The 16,385-nt window shown below is 39.5% G+C and overlaps 1 protein-coding gene across 1 annotated transcript; it reads right to left on the minus strand.

The window, feature by feature from the left end:
• ghrhrl (growth hormone releasing hormone receptor, like) lies at positions 1-15,507 on the minus strand (the record flags this gene model as incomplete). Its single annotated transcript, XM_079157571.1, has 13 exons — positions 1-102; positions 1,813-1,854; positions 3,098-3,227; positions 3,969-4,060; positions 4,350-4,419; positions 4,757-4,817; positions 6,179-6,332; positions 6,466-6,598; positions 7,835-7,938; positions 8,776-8,867; positions 9,545-9,652; positions 10,096-10,201; positions 15,454-15,507. The coding sequence occupies 13 exons, from the start codon at positions 15,505-15,507 to the stop codon at positions 1-3; spliced, it is 1,248 nt and encodes a 415-aa protein (XP_079013697.1).
• Positions 15,508-16,385: the final 878 nt, after the last annotated feature.

The raw sequence follows: 16,385 nt of genomic DNA on the forward strand, positions 1-16,385 counted from the left end.
CTAGAAGGGAGTGTCCATCTGGCTGCATTTTGCAGCGGGTGGCACCACACCATAGCTCCGCTCCTGCCACCTCAGCCACTGCATGTGGACCTCTTTTTGGACCTGTCAAACACACACAAACACATATAGAAAATGCGGTATTAGGCTGTTTTCAAACTAGTCAGATGATGCTGTTGCAACTTACATGCCACATGTATTTATTCAAAGAATTATGTAATGTTTTTTTTTTTTTACTAATTCAATACGTGTATACAACACGGCAATATACTTAGCAATAGTTAAACATACAGTTACATATAAGGCTACAACCAGCATCTAGTTAGCTTAGCTTATGAATAAAAAACGTGGAATTAAAATGCATAATTCCATTGAGCAGTTACGCTTGATTATCACCACGGCGATCACGACACATCATTAGGTAGGTAGAGACAAATGTGTTTTGTGATGCAGTGAAACAGAATGTGTTTTAAAAGAAAAGATGATGTGGGAGACAACCCTACACCTCTAAAAGCTCAAAAGTGTGTGGTGATGCAATATGAATACATTACATTTGAATTCATAAAGGCAAGCAGTCAAGGGTGATGGGAAGCAGAATATTTATTTCGGTCATTACAACTGACAAAGGCACAGCACATTTACAGCTCGGTGGATTTTTTTTCCTTTTTTTAGTCATGTTATGTTTTTTTTTACTCATTTATTTGGAAAGTTGGTCCTCAGAATTTATTCCAACAATCAGACGTGTACATTAAGTTACAAAAGATTGAGAACCTCTGGTTTAGCACAAAGACTTGGGGAAACAGGTGACCTGGCTCTGTCCAACGGTAAGAAAATCCGCCCGCCAGCACCGCTAAACATCCTGTATAACATCGAGTGTGACGGGGGGTTGTGTCCAGGACAGTTTGTTGGTCAGGAGCGGTGCTTCTTGGGAGTCAACACTAGTTACCTGGCACATAAATTGTCCATTTACTTAACACCCCTGCAAAACAGCAGATTGTTGATTTTACACTTTGGTGTTTGTGTGGATTTTAATGCATTTATTTGTCACCGTTGGACACAGCCAGGCTGATTTTCCTCTTGTTTCCACTAAACTAAACTAACTGGATGCTAACTGAGCCTTAATTCAAAAGGACAGACATGAAAGTGAAATCAATCTTCTCATCCCACTCTTAATAAATAAATAATAAGCATAATCCCCAAACTATGTCTTTATACTTCAAAAAGAGGACAAAAACACTTTAAACATTAAATTCAATATTTACTTCCCCTTCCATCACAGAAGTCCTTTTATTGGATATTAAGCAATCTAATGTAATTATTTGACTTGTTATTGGGGTATCGTTAAATTTATAAAGCCTCAGGATATTAATCATGGATAATCCACTGCTGTATTTTTTTTAGTTCTTAATCTACAAAAGGATAAAGCTGTAGATTAAATGAGCTAATCCATTAGTGTATTTGAGGATTGAGTGACTTCCAAGTACTACCCATGAGGCCCTACAGCACAAAACAGATGAACATGGTGTTTAGAGTTATTGTGTACTGAATATTAAACACAGACTGTGTGGGGTTGGAAAGGCCTCATATTAATCTTAGTGGTTACATAATTGCTCGAGGTCCTTCCCTTATGCAATGAGGGTAAGAGGTGCTAATTATTTAGCTTTTTAAGCCCTGACAACTGTGAACCACTCAACCCTCACTGGTATGTGATCTGAAAACACCGGCTTATTATGCAACACAGAGCTGCAAATGTATCTGAGTGCTTTGTTGAATATGTTATAGTAAATGCTTGCGAGCGCTGTGGCTTGTACTGACCTCTTGATTGAGGAAGCAATAGAGAATCGATACAAGAAGCCCCTGTAAGAGAGATGGTGTGATCAGTAACATTTAGGACTAGTCTGCACCATTAGGTTGCTCATGTGAAGACAGCTTAAATAGCAGATGACAAATGAGAGCTGACAGGCTGAAGAATAAAAAAAGGAAAATCTATTATATTTCTCTTACACAGCCAAACAAGAGTGGAATAATGAATCGTTTGGATTTATATCTCAGTAATACATATCTGTATGATCTAAAGGAGAAGGCTGTAAACCCTGCTGCCTTTCTTCTTATCCTTATACTAAAACATTCCAAATAAAATTGGACATACTTGTTTCATCTATCTTAAAAACAAAGCCTGGGTTACAGTATATTTCAAGTATATTCCACACTTATATGACTCATCTGTGCCTAATTGATTTGAATCCAGGAAGGGGGGGCGGGGGCAAAATCCATTTGGAGAGCCGGCCAGCAAACCAGCCTGTGTGCCATGAAGTGGAGAAAGCCATTTGACTTGTCTGTGGTTGCAATTCATCTTCAACAGATGCAACACGGCCCTGCTAAGTCCTTTTCCACTAATTTACTTACGGCTTTTCAAGGATATAAGTAGGGCTCTTCAAAAGCATTTTATATTAAATCTGGTGTTCAAATTGAAATGTCTATGATAATCTTTTCAGCCATGTTGGTCCAGATTTAATATCTCATCAACAACTAGGCACACTCATTCATGTCCCCTTCAGGATGAATTGTTATCGCTTTGGTGAATCCAAGAATTGACAAAAGCCCTTTTGCTACACAGAAAGAAAAACATGAGAAAAACAAAAACAGCCGTCTGTTCCTGTAGTGCATTTTTGAGCATTTGCATCAGGAGGAATGTAAACAACAGCAACAAAACATTTCTCTTGGCAATATGATAAAAACCGTAACATAAAAAAATCAACATCGGGGAAACATTGTCCATCAACTTTGACTATGGTTGAGCACCAAGCATCATATAGGTGAACACAGAGTCCACCACTACATATTTTTTATGAAATAAGGTCCCATGGTGGTCAACCGGAAGGGGAGGGACGACACTCTCTATGCACAGAGAAGAAAAAGGACCTGAGAGGTTCAAGGTCTACTCATAACAGAGGACATTTCAACATCTTACCAAATTATATATTCCTATTCTATTAGTATAAAAAAAAAAACATGTGAACAAATTTAGCAGTGTCGGCTACTACAATGGTATTTGAGCATGTACAATGTGTCAGAATGGTGTGTGTGTGTGTGTGTGTACCTGGAAGGATCCAATGCACAGCTCGATACAGAGGCGCAGGTTAACATTGAAGTAGTCGGGCAGAAAATTGAAGACCATGTAATGAGTACCAAACAAAGGGATGAGGAGGAGAGTGGACTTAGTCAGGCGTCTGTTGCACAGAAGGAAAGAAACAAGATGCAGGAGATGAAGCTACCACAGGGAATCATCTAGTGATTCCCTGGGGTAGGGAAGTCTAATCTAAATACTGCTCCGGATAGCATCGTGCATGCAGGCAATCATCAGATTGCAATCAAGAGGATGTGTGCGCGTCAGTCTTCACGCAGAATTTCTTTAATGAGGGGAAAGGTAGTAGGTGCATGATTCAAAGTGAGGACAACAAAACGTGAGTGCAGATGGGTATGTTTTATTTCGTATGTGCAGGGGAACAAATCAAATTACCTGGTGCAATCAAGTCAAGCATCACTCAACTTACATGCCTTTGGTATGTCTGTTATAAGATCTGGATATGCATTATGTTCCTAAACACTTTCAGAGAATGTAGTAGACTATTTCAAATGGAAATTCTAATTCTGGGTAGCGGAACGCTACACGTGGCTATACTGAGTTTGAGGTTCAGTAGTGACCGAATGAATTATACATCGCCGACTGTCGAGCATCAAAAAGTTTTAAAACGACTTGCATCTTTCCCGACATCAAAGTGTTTACTTATCAGAGATAAATAAAGTCACACGGACGCAACTTTGAAAATTCAAGACTGTGTGAGAAAAAGATGAAAGCAAAATCTGATAAGAGCAATAAATGCTGTGATGACTAAAGTATGAGAAACTGTATCACTGCTGAGTTCAGCCACTCATACTGTGTCTGCATGCGTCTGCAGCCAGAGCATCACCTGTACTGAGAGGAGTTGTTGAAGTGGATCAGCCGAGGATTGAGCTTCTGTATCAGGATTCTGATGATGTTCATGAAGAGAATGAAATTGACCTGTCGATTGAAAAAATCAAGAAATGTTAAGCTTTAACGAGATAGAATGTCAGATGTCATTATTGAATGTCATGGCAACAATATGGGCAGCCCAGTGAGTAATTGACTAGGACAGGTGTGAGGGCAGCCTTTGACAGCCTATTCAAACATGCACAAAAGATGTTTTCGCTTTTTTACAATTTCTCCGAAACCATCTAAAAAAAAAAAAAGGAAACAAAACATCTGCACAACAATCTCCTAGGTGCATAACTAACAGCTTTGTTTGTTTCGGCACAATGGGAGTATTTACCGCAATAGACACAACAATTGGTCCCTTGATGATCCACCAATAGGGCGAGTCCTCGTTGATGTCCCAACATCTATATAGGAAGACAACTTTTAAATGTGCTCTTTAGACGGTCTGCAGAAGTTCTTTAAGGGTTTGATGTACAATGACTTCAACTGACCGTATAAAAGTCAACTCATAACCAGCAAATACTAACAAGTACAAAGTGAGTGCAAATTAAAATACATTTTCTCTCCTCACGGTGTGTTTTTTCATCAAAAAGCTATACTGCACATCATTACATTTTAGGAACATTCTACACACTGTGGCTCTGTTGGTCATTACGTCTGTTGTAGTGTGCCTTAAATATATATATATAAGAAATAACTGTGCTTGTGGAGATAGAAGTGGTACTAGAAGTTTATACAAACTCTGTGTCCTCAAAATACACCCTGGATCCAATCCACAGGACGATGAAGATCACAGGTACACCTGTGGAAAAAAGCAAAACTAATGTCAGTGAAATGCAATCAATACACACTGAGTTGGTTGAGTCTTTATTAGAAAGTTATCAATGTGTGAACCTGTTGAATGAAAACTTTTCTAATATCTGTATTGATCTGTAAATTGAATATTTTAGAGGCTTTATGCACTACATGTCTACAGTAACAATGTCCTGCCTTGCCACCGCTGGGACAAATTCCTGTATATTTAAATACATTAGAAGGGACTGCCACAGGGATGTTAACTTTTATTGAGTTTGTTCGGTAATTACAGCTGATGACACCGAGCCAGGAGAGTTTCTGGCTGTTTTAAAATATTAATTAAGTCGGGGATATCGGCCGATGGCAGTCTGTCTGCTTCTTGTTGTCCCTAAAGGCAGCTGTGAATCTCTTTTGAATGACAGAACTGCAATAATAACCATTGACCTCAATGGGATTGAAGTTAGTTATCTGATTTTGGAGAATGAAGCATAATTCATAAGTCATCTTAGGCCCACTTGGCATGATGTTGATGAGAGTGGTAGGTGGGATACACTATGTTAGGAATTTAATAATAAATGCTATTTGGAAGTAATTAGAGGTAAAAACGTCAAACTCTCCAGTGAGTGACCCTGTGGAGACCTAAAGTAAATGTCAGTTTATTTTTAAATTTGAAACTGCGAAGCTGCAATGTGACTTTCATAATACAGAGGGATGACGGCCCTAATTTAATTCAGTGTGCTACATTCATTTGCAGACTGAAAAATAAAGAAACCTCGTAAGTGAATAAAAAAAATAAATGATTGCAACACAAGGAGAAGTGTTCACTTCCAAACCAGGTGCAAGTCATGGAGTGAACACAAAACCACACACTGAGAGAATTTCTGCATCCCAAGAACAATATATATTAATATCAAACCATCAGTATACTGATACAAAACACATCTATTTTCTAAGATCAAAAAAGCAGAAACTCATTATGCACATAATGTATTAGCTGCAGAATAGACAGCAGTGCCTTAGCTCACACAAACCAATGTGGACTTGCGCGCACTTGCAAATTTTGCAATTTGCATTGATAACCGTCTGCTAATTTCCTTTTTCTCTTTCTCTAATGTATGTGTAACTCACCTTAAGCCAACATAGATTAGATACAAAACTCTGTAAAATATCAATCATCCAGTCTTTTTAAGTCCACTCAATTTGTTATGCTTGCATCTATCACCCACAAATGTTTCATACTGTTTCAGTAGTATCAGGAGTATCATATTATCATACAGGATACTATATTTTGTGACATCTCATACTGGAACAAAAGTCTGAAGCTCAGCATAACAAATGTCGAGGAAATGGCATGTCAAGATCTCTCACCCCATCCCAGCAGGCTGAAGCCCCAGAGGCATCGAAGGCTGTGATAAAAGGACGAAAGCAGCAGGGAATTGAGGTAAAGCGCCTCCACCAGGAGCCAGAAAAAATTGGACATTACACAGTAGTGACAGAAGACCACAGAGGCCTTACAGGCAAACTGGACAGAAAAAGACAAGAAGGAAAAGAAAGGTGAATTGTAAGGGGGGGATTAGTAAGAGAGAGGTGCACAGAGCCATAAGGAAGCTGCCCAGAGACATTTCTTAACACAACCAAGAGCCTCTTGTTCTTACTGTGGAAAGGGTGCAGTGGTTGGTGTCATCACTTGAGAACAGAGTTGCATCCTTTATGAACACAGCCACAGCTTTCAGGATAAATGTGATGAAAAGCTGGATGTGGATGAAGTTCCTGGCACAACGCAGCCTCCTGTTGAAGGATCAGGCAAGTAACAAATGTACTGTAGTGTCGTCTAATGCACAAAAATGGCCTATCAAAGCGAGACGAGTACAAGTCGGCCAGACGTTTAAAATATGTTCTGCATCACAACACATTGTCACACTACATTGTTACACCCTAACTAATACCTACAATCAGGGGTGTTTTTAGGATCCAAAGAAAGGGGGGGCTTAGCCCCAAAGAGAGAGGCATGTTAAATAAAACAATAAAAATGAACAGTATGAGGAACAAAGACAATAAATACAAATGTAAAAAGAGATGGAAGTTATGGAAGGGATTTCAAAGAGATTTTGTTACAAACAGATGTATAAAAACGGCACACCAGGTGCACAGAGAAAAAAAGAAACCATTAATTGAGCGGTTTTATTGTTCTACACGCTCCTACTTCTTTTAATCCAGTGAACCACAGAGCTGAGTGATGCGGGGAGATGAGGAGATCATTGACATTGAGATCAGTTGCTAAGTGGACTTATAGCACCTGTTGACCCATGTCAATGAACTGAGAGGAACGACACAGATAAAGGAGAAGCACGTAAGGGATTATGAGAGGGAACATTATGGTCATTTTTTTTACTTTGGGTTTCAAGGTTAGTGGCTCTGAAATGACTTCTTACAACAGCATCGCTCCTCTGCCTTAAAAGAAAAGTACAACATTTTGGGATATAGAGTTAGAAGAGAAGACCGGTACCCTTTTTCCGTGTGTACGCTATATGAATACTTTTTGTAATGCAAATACAACTTAAGAGTTTTTACATTTTCATTTGGGTACAAACTAAAATGTTGTTTATAAGTAATATTTAGAGGTGTTGGCTGGTGGACCTTTTGTACTTTTGGCAGGACCAGGCTAGAAGCTTCCTCCAGTTAAAAGTCTTTATGCTAAGCTAAGCTAATCACCTGTGGTGTCAAAAGTGCAGGAGTATTTCCCAAAATGTCAAACTATGCCTTTAATAAACTACACTAGGACATCACTTTAAATGCCTCAAAGCCCAAACAAACGCCCCCAAAGGACTAAAGGTGCCTTGGAATAAACCTTTTTGTTTACAGCACAATAGTGTTGTGATTGCTGTTGCTTGGCTCTCTGTGGTGAATGGAATGGCCTTGAGCTTACCAAAATGCACTGATTACTGATGAAACAATGAAATAAAAGTCTGTCTGTCCAGTTCTCTCTGGACAACCACGACTTATTTTAATGTTATCTATTCTTACCTGAAGAGCAACAGGATGAACACGGCAACACTCAGCACCACCAGAGAGATGCTGTAGCCGACGGTGTATATCAGCTTCACTGTGGCAAAGTATGACTGCTCCGTCTGAAAGCGAAACCAGAAGGAAGATTTGGTATAAAAAGGACGTTGTACTCCAGTGTTGAGGCTTTTAGAAATGCTGCGAGGCCTTAAATAAATTAAAATGACACCAAATTGCAGACAATGACTCAGCCGTACTTCAAAGATGAACGCGGCATTAGAGCAAGAAAGCTTTCTGCATATTTTGAAGGTGAGTCAAATGGCAGGCAGTATGTCTGGACTAAGCAGACAACTGAATCGATTGACAAAGCACATAAAAAGCTTCTTAATTACAGCAGAACTTTGAATTTGTGACTTTTCACCCTGCTATTGGAAGACTTAAAGGTATTTTTTTAACTCAATACAATAGAACTGTAGTAGTACCAAAAGGGATTTTCTGATAATTATCCTCCAAAAACACTGTTCAGTACGATTAAGCACCATTCTCTCTTTGTGAAACAAGATAATTTCAGCTATTACCTGATATGGGTTTATATTTTCATATGAGGCACATTTATGCTTGAATACATACTGGAGAGATAACGAGCCAGGAGGCATTCATACTCAAATTTAAACTATCCCAAAAAGAAACAAAAAGGTATATGGGCAGCAGTCTCTTTTCATAACAGTCTGACAGGCTGCACTACAATTTTGACAAGAACCTCTTGTAACATGGTACATTCATCTTTTCAAATTAGGCTTCTTGGTCCGTAAATATCTGGAGTCCCTGCTTCTATTTGTTCTTTTTCTGGTGGTTTTGTCCTTGCTCCTGTTGCATCGCCTCTTGTCCTGACCTCTGTGCTCTCTATTTCCCACTCTCCAGTTGGACCCCTTCATCTGCCTGCACACAGAAGAAGCTCTCACCTCGGGTATGTCATCATCCACACTGCAGGCGATGTGGTACGGTGGGAAAGGTCTGGACCAACCTTCTCTGGTGCAGTTACGGCTCACTGAACCTGAGGTGAAAGGTCAGGATATCAAAAAGATCATTTTCAGAATAGATTCACAAACTTGTCAAGAGATAGAAATTGAATGTGCGGTGATTTTAGCCATGCTGGTATATATATATTGTAATTCTGTCCCTCACACAACCAGCTCTGTGATCAAACAACCTCATTGAATTCTCAGATAATCGTGACCGCTTGCTTGTTGTTAACGTGAGAATCTTGACTGCAGCATTTGCATTTCGCTCAGAGCACCACTGTGCCCATATACAGCCTCACAGAGCCAATAGTGTGGATAGTCTTATTTCGACACTGTTGTATATTCTTACCGACACATAACACTTGTCAAGGTACTTTGTCTAATTTAGTTTAACATTTGTATGGTTTTCGATATCTGCGTACACTCCCAAACCTGCTACTTGCTACTAAGACAAAAGATTTCAGATTCCTGTGACAATGAAGCAACCATGTCACTAAGAGCCGCCATGAAGCTAAGAAAACATATCAGTAAATGAATGCCTGAACAAGTAAATAAACAGACATACTTTATGAGCTAAAAATCAAGAAATTTGATTTTATTAGAACAACAATTTAACTTTTTGACTCACTGTTGAAAACGCTGGTCTCGTCATTATCTCAGCCCGAACACCCTACTCACCCCCTCTTTCACCATGTGACCCTTTAGTCACCTGTGTTGTTTTTGAAGAGGGAAAAGACGGCAGGACAAGCTTTTTGGACCGGTTCCCCAACAGCTGCATGCGGCCAGCAGGCGACTGCATCCCAGAACGGACGACAACCTTTTTTGTAGAAGAAGAAAAAAGGTTTAAAAAAAAAAAAGGTAGGTGTGTGTCTGTCGGGGTAGTTAATCAGAAAAGAGATTACATGAACACACATTTATATGCAATGTCATACAAATGAAATCCAGTTTAAATATATACTCATGGAGTGGAGGTACCACAATACCTCCAACGACATACCTCAATGCCATAACATCCCCCTCTGTGTAAATTGCATTACAACATTCCAACCCAGACCTTTATCTTGAGATAGATTACATCAATTCTTGTGTAACTATCCTCAATGGTCTTCTCTACCGATGCATCACAGTGACGGATAACCCAGTGCGTTTTCAATCTGCAGTTGGGACGACCTGACAACTAATGATTCTCTGGGAAGCATTTATTCCAGCTCAGACCGTTGTACTTAATGTGAACATTGATTTTGAAAATGTAAAACACACCTTCTGTGCTTCTGTTGTCCTGCTCTGCAATGTACTGCAGGCAGTGACGCTCCTCCTTCTCCAGCTGAAATATGAACTCGCATTCGGGGTGCAGGCTCGACAAAGCCTAGAAGTAGGAAGGAAGGAAGAAAGAGATGCTTGGTTAGATACAGCTGAGGACACAGCGGCCACTCACTCTGCAATTCCATGAAAAAGGCATTGCCATGTACTGTGTATGTCAATCTCTGAAGGGCATTGAGTCATTTTGGCTTCAGCAGGAAATGCTTTCTCAGTAAAACAGTAACCTTTCGGTCTATTTCCGTCAGTGGCATTAAGCAGAATGGTCTTTCACTACAGCATACAGAGAGGGGAAGCTCAGAAAATTCATTAAATTAGTTTGTTCTTAAGAACACAGACACATTCCCAACAACTGTGCGCACCATCCATTTAGCACTGCTCAGAGCTCCTTCTGTTATTCTGCCCCATGCTCATCCCTTCGTTTAATGATGCCAAATACAAACAGAATAACTGCACTTGCATTTGACTGACATTGATCTGAGACGATTGTCGAGAAAATCGAGGGACAGACACACAGAGAGGAGGACGGCCGTGCTTTGATCATTGTCTAGAGGGAAGCATTATGGATATGCATATAGAATGCTTGTATTAGTCAGAATGGGTCATTTTCATTTGTGGTGACAGGTTTTCAGATGATTGGTATGCCAAAGAAAAGAAAAGGCCAGAAGTGAGTCCACATAACAATGTTAATTTTATTGTAAACATTCATTAAAGCAGATAATTTCCCTGTGCTCACTGAGAAAGCTGGTGGTCGTACTGTAAGTGGAGTATCTTGTGTAAATGGGCTCAACTTCACTGGGTTCAATTAAAGCATCATTTCATTTTATCTCATGCTGCTGCAGGAACTTAGGTGTTCTTGAATGTAAAGGTCAGAGCAGCAGGCAGGTGCCTTTTTAGTGAGCTTTGACAGCATACTGCCTAACAATGTGTGTTTCCGTGGTATTGCTACTGACAGAATCTCTTTGCTTACTTTTAATTCACCTCCACATTTTGGCATCATAAAATATCTGCTTTCTTTCTGCACCCTGATTTTTAATACTTGGGCAAGGGAAACACAAGAGATTTGCTTGCACATTATACAATATTAATTTATGTTAATGTCTGCTTGCCGATTATGGTTAGACTTTAGTCATTGACTTGGAAAGAAACATAACAATTTGATTTCAATTACTCAGCCATTCTGTTGCCGAATTTACAACGAAAAAGAAAATTATCTCAAAAAGATAATCACAGAGTTTAGCATAAGCTCCTCTTTTCTAGTCTCTGCGTGGGCCTTGAAGAAATCATCATCTAAGGTTTGTGTGTTCGTGGGTGAGTTTTATCCATGTTTTGGGGATTTGCCTTCCTTATGGGGACAAAATGCACACCCCCATAAAGCAAACCAACAGATTTTAGGGTGACTTAGTTTAAGGTTAGGTGCCGCTAGGCTAGTAGCGGTTATGGTTAGGCTAAGTCTCCAGGAAAGTCATGAAAACACAAGTGTGTGTGTGTGTGTGTGTGTGTGTGTGTGTGTGTGTGTGTGTGTGTGTGTGTGTGTGTGTGTGTGTGTGTGTGTGTGTTAAAAAGAAGAGAAAAGCACATGCAGATTACTCGAAATCTTCAAAATGTAGTATAGTTTTTCCCATGCTGAGTAACTTTGAGGCTGCTATTTCAGTGTAATAGAAAAAGATGAGTAAAACACAGAGGACAACACAGCAGGTTGCAGACACAACCGTAATGAAGTCATCTCTGTTATTGAAAGGCACACTGCACGTTCTGGATTCAGCTTTGGTCCATCGCATTTTGAAACACTTGAGGGAACTCATAATGAAAGGAGCTTCAGAGACTAAATTCCTCAGGGTCCACAAACTCTCTCTGGAGAGTTTCCCCCCACTCAACAGCCATCTGAGTGCCATCCAATAGAATGCGCCCGTTGCGTGATAAATATTTCCATTAAAAAGATGGATGAGTTTCTCGGAGGGTGAAACGGCAACATCTGCAAACCCTCCTGGAGCCAGTTCATGAAATGACATGACTGAATATGCCTTGCATAGATATAGCTTTATTATCATAATGTGGTGCATATGATTTGAACTGAGTGAGGGTATGTTGTTACTGGAAACACAAAACCTCTTGGGAAATTGAGAACAAAATGTCAAACATGTACTGGCAGCGCACTAACAGGATGTTTGTCCAAAATGTACACATTTTTTTATATTTAAGTAAAAGAAGTTGATTTGTGAGGTTCAAAACGGTATACAGATTTAGATTGAAACATATTCATTTCTTTTACACATTGATTAATATTTCCATAAAGTGTCAGAAGCAATATCCAATCTCCTAATTCAATCAAGCTATTGTTGAACTGGTTACAAGAAACAGTCTGTCTTTAAGATTGACATGAAAAGGAAAAGCCAGAGCATTGGAAGGATTTAAACCAAAAATACTGGATATTCAATAAAGACTGATGCTGTGAAAATAGATAACCATAGGTGAAATTCTGTTTCTACACCGCAATCAATCACCTCAGCCTTTTCTTCTCATTTTGTGTCTGAAGTGTGAACTCGTGCACCATCTCACACACACACACACACACACACACACACACACACACACACACACAAATAAAGGGGCTCTTAGAAAAAAGCTTGTGTTTGTGCAGAATAACAAACCATTTTGGCAACTGTGTCAAAACCACCTACAGAAAAAAAACAATACAAAAAACTCGTAAGAATTGAACACAATCCTCCCAACAGTTTTTAGATGGGAAAAATGTTTTCTCCTATTTTCTTTAAAGCTGCTGTGAGGAACCTTTCACTGTGTATTGACTTGCTCCGCAGCGGGGTGGTCGCTGCCCGAGTTTCTGGTGAACCCGGGTGCTTTCGTAAAATCCGACCCGGTGGCACCGATGACAAGCGTTAAGAACAACTATATAGAAATAGCCTATCTTCTCGCCGATGGTGTTTACCTATATATAAGTCATATAGAGTCATCCGTATTAAATGAAGACGGTTTCATTAACAGTTAAAAGTTCCTCACACTCACTTTAAATAAGTAGTAACAAACAAACAACCTCTCAGCTCCATCTCTCCCTGCATCAATGAGGAACAGACGTGTCGGAAGAAACCTGAGCAAATTGCTGCCAATCCTCTTTGTTCTTAACGCAATGCCAATAATTTACGAAGCAATTACTGCTCCGCCTGTTCAAAGGAAGGCGAGGGAACTGTGAAAAAAGGGTTTATCTTACCTCCTTCTGAGATGCCAGATCTAGCAGCGAGTGTGCTTCAAGCTGGGACATGTATACAGATGTAAAGGTATATTGTTCTTTGCTAAACTGTGGCTGTCTCATTATAATTCATTGTTTGAGCAGGCATGAGATGAACAGCACCACAGTTAGGGCATTTGCATTCAAAGCAGAAACACTTGTGTTACCATAAAGCGCACAAAAGCATCAGCTAAACGGCACACTGTGTGTGAGATGGGGCTCATATATGTACTACACATACCTTCCCTATTTATATGTAAGAGGATACTGTGAAGACATTTTATTCTAAGAATTGTGTGCAGTTGAGAGCAAAGCTTTGAGTAGCAGGGGATGAGGAACAAAGCAAGAGACTGGGTGCCTGATGACGTGCTCATGCATTTTAAGGAAGGAAGACACTAGCATGAATTTAAGAAACAGAAAGAGATATAAGGAGAGAGGTCTGGGGCTGTCTGGGTCCTATGAGCCATTAAACTAAATGCAAAGGCCCTTTCACACTGGCAGGTTGGTGTGCAGTCTGCTGTAAAAATGCTCTCCGAGAGGTGAACCCCATTATCCACTAACCAAAAAGTGTCCATCAAACTGGGCTCACTTTGCAGATGTTGCCTTATTTTTTACAGCAAATAAGGTGCACTTTTATGCTGCCGCCATGGTACTGTGGCACGGGATTACAATATAAAACAACCAGGTATCAGAAAGAGATCACAGACACAGATCACTTTGGAAAATGTGATTAGGTTTCTTGCTAGATGAGAAAATTGATACTATTCTTATATCTGTATGCTAAATATTCATCTTGAACTAGCAACTGGTTAGCTTAGCCTAGCATAAAGACTGGAAAGGGAAGCAGCTAGCCTGGTTCTGTCCAAAGCTAACAAATTCTAGCTAACGAGTACTTCAGTAGAAGCGTAAAAAAGGACAAACAGTGGTTTTTAGAGTGGTGTTTCGTGCCAAACTATTTCTTGGCCAAACCATAACTTGTCAATTAGCGAGCTGTTTCCTTCAGTCTTTATGCTAGGCTAAGCTAACCGGCTGCTGAATTTGACGTTAGCTCAATATTTAGTCGTACAAACATGAGACTGGTGTTGAGCTAACTCTTGAAAATGAATGACCGTATTTCTCAAAATGTCAAATATTTGTTTAACTGACAACTGTGTCAAGATGTGTTGGCTGCTGGTGAGACAATTCAGGTTTATTTTTTCACCATACAGCCAAAAAGATGACCAGACAACTTGTTTTTCTTTCTCCTGTGCTTCTTTAGGTGCAACAATTCTGTCATATCTGAACATTCAAAAGAGACAATGTACTAGTTTCCTTGTTTGTGTTAAAAAATCATTTCACTACAGGTTAATAGCCAGGACATTCTGATGTTGCATTTCAAAATTAAAGCCCTTCAAAATCTCATTCATGAGCGAACTTCAAATCACATTCATGAGACAATTTGTCTAATTTCAGATTAGATTTGAGAGGAAATGGTGCATAGTTACACAATTATTTCACTACAGGTTAATAGCAGACCACCTCCAGGTGTGACTCAGAGAGAACCAGGACATTCTGATGTAGCATTTCAAAATTAAAGCCCAATTAGAGAGAAGCAGGACATTCTCTAAAATGTAAAGTACTGAGTACAAAGTAATAATAAAACAATGCATGATGCTTGCATTTTACACACACTTAATTTATTGTTATTCACATGCATTAAGTAGCTAATAGATTAAATTCAGATCCGTAAGCTGATACAGTCCCGCGGACCTGTGAAGAACCAAACACCATCAGGTGCCTGCAGACGGACGCAGGGCGCGCACACAATCACCCAGACGCACAGGCTTGTTTTGATCAAAGCTTATTGAACACCACACGTCATTGATTTGTTCAATAAAATACAAGTCTAGACAGAGAACGGAACACGAGAGAAACGTTCTCAAATACATAGTTTAAGGTGTTCATTCGTTCACTGTTAAATGTCCTGCAAAAGAGAGCTTGAAGTTTTATACGTGGCAAACATAATAATTTATATTTTTCTTCCATTCACAAAGGTAAAATTAAAGTAAGTCACTCACAGTTGAAGCCAAACACATGGAGAGAAAAATCCCTCTGAGGTTGAGACAGGACATGTCGTCGGTTCTCATGTTCAGTCCAACGTGGCGCTTTCATCAGTGAGACTGCAACACGCACACTCCTGTAGGACGGGATGCTGAGACTTTCTCTCTGCCCAGGTGTAAAATACAACATTTATCAAGCACACAACAATCAAAATGTAGCAAGTCCTGTGTGTATTTTCAGAATAAAAAACTATTGGTCAGAAATGGCTCTGAAAAAAACAATTTTCCATTGATTTCTAAAGCCTTGCAAATAACCGCCTCTAATACTATGGTGAAGGATAAAAGTCAAATAAACCAGAGGTTGCTAGATTGTGAAGAGACACGTTCCTCTTTTATTTTGAAGGCAAAGGGTATAGCTTCTTGTTTGGTCATAGAGCTTCATAGTTGCTGCTGCTGGTGTTTGTTAGATACTCAAAACTCACCCCTCTGCTTTCCTGAGCCTGAAAGTGTCGCCAAACACAAACACAACAGTTGGTCTTGTGTTATGTTTCACAGAAGCATCAGGCTGGACTCCCACTTTGAACTCTAACTGAAAGAAAAGATTCATGAGATATGAGTCGCAGACCTGACTTTGATGGAAAACGTGTTTTGTTCTCTCTGAAGCATTAATTTTTGTCAGATTGCTCATTTTATCAATTTGTGTATTCGGTCAATTTCGTGGAAAACTGTTCATTTATTCACATACGATCTAGGTTAGTAGTGAACTGTTTATTTTTAGGGATTATAAAAACTTTCCCCTCTACATCACTTCTGATGTATATTGAGATATATTCAGATATTACCTCTGTTCTACTTTGTTGTCCTTGTTTTTATGTATTTATTGTTTATTTGTATATTCTGTGTATGTACGTTGAGAGCAACCTAAAACACGGAGTCGAATTCCTTGTGTG

This window comes from Pholis gunnellus (assembly GCF_910591455.1).
Source record: "Pholis gunnellus genome assembly, chromosome: 4".
In the NCBI taxonomy this organism is placed as follows: Eukaryota; Metazoa; Chordata; class Actinopteri; order Perciformes; family Pholidae; genus Pholis; species Pholis gunnellus.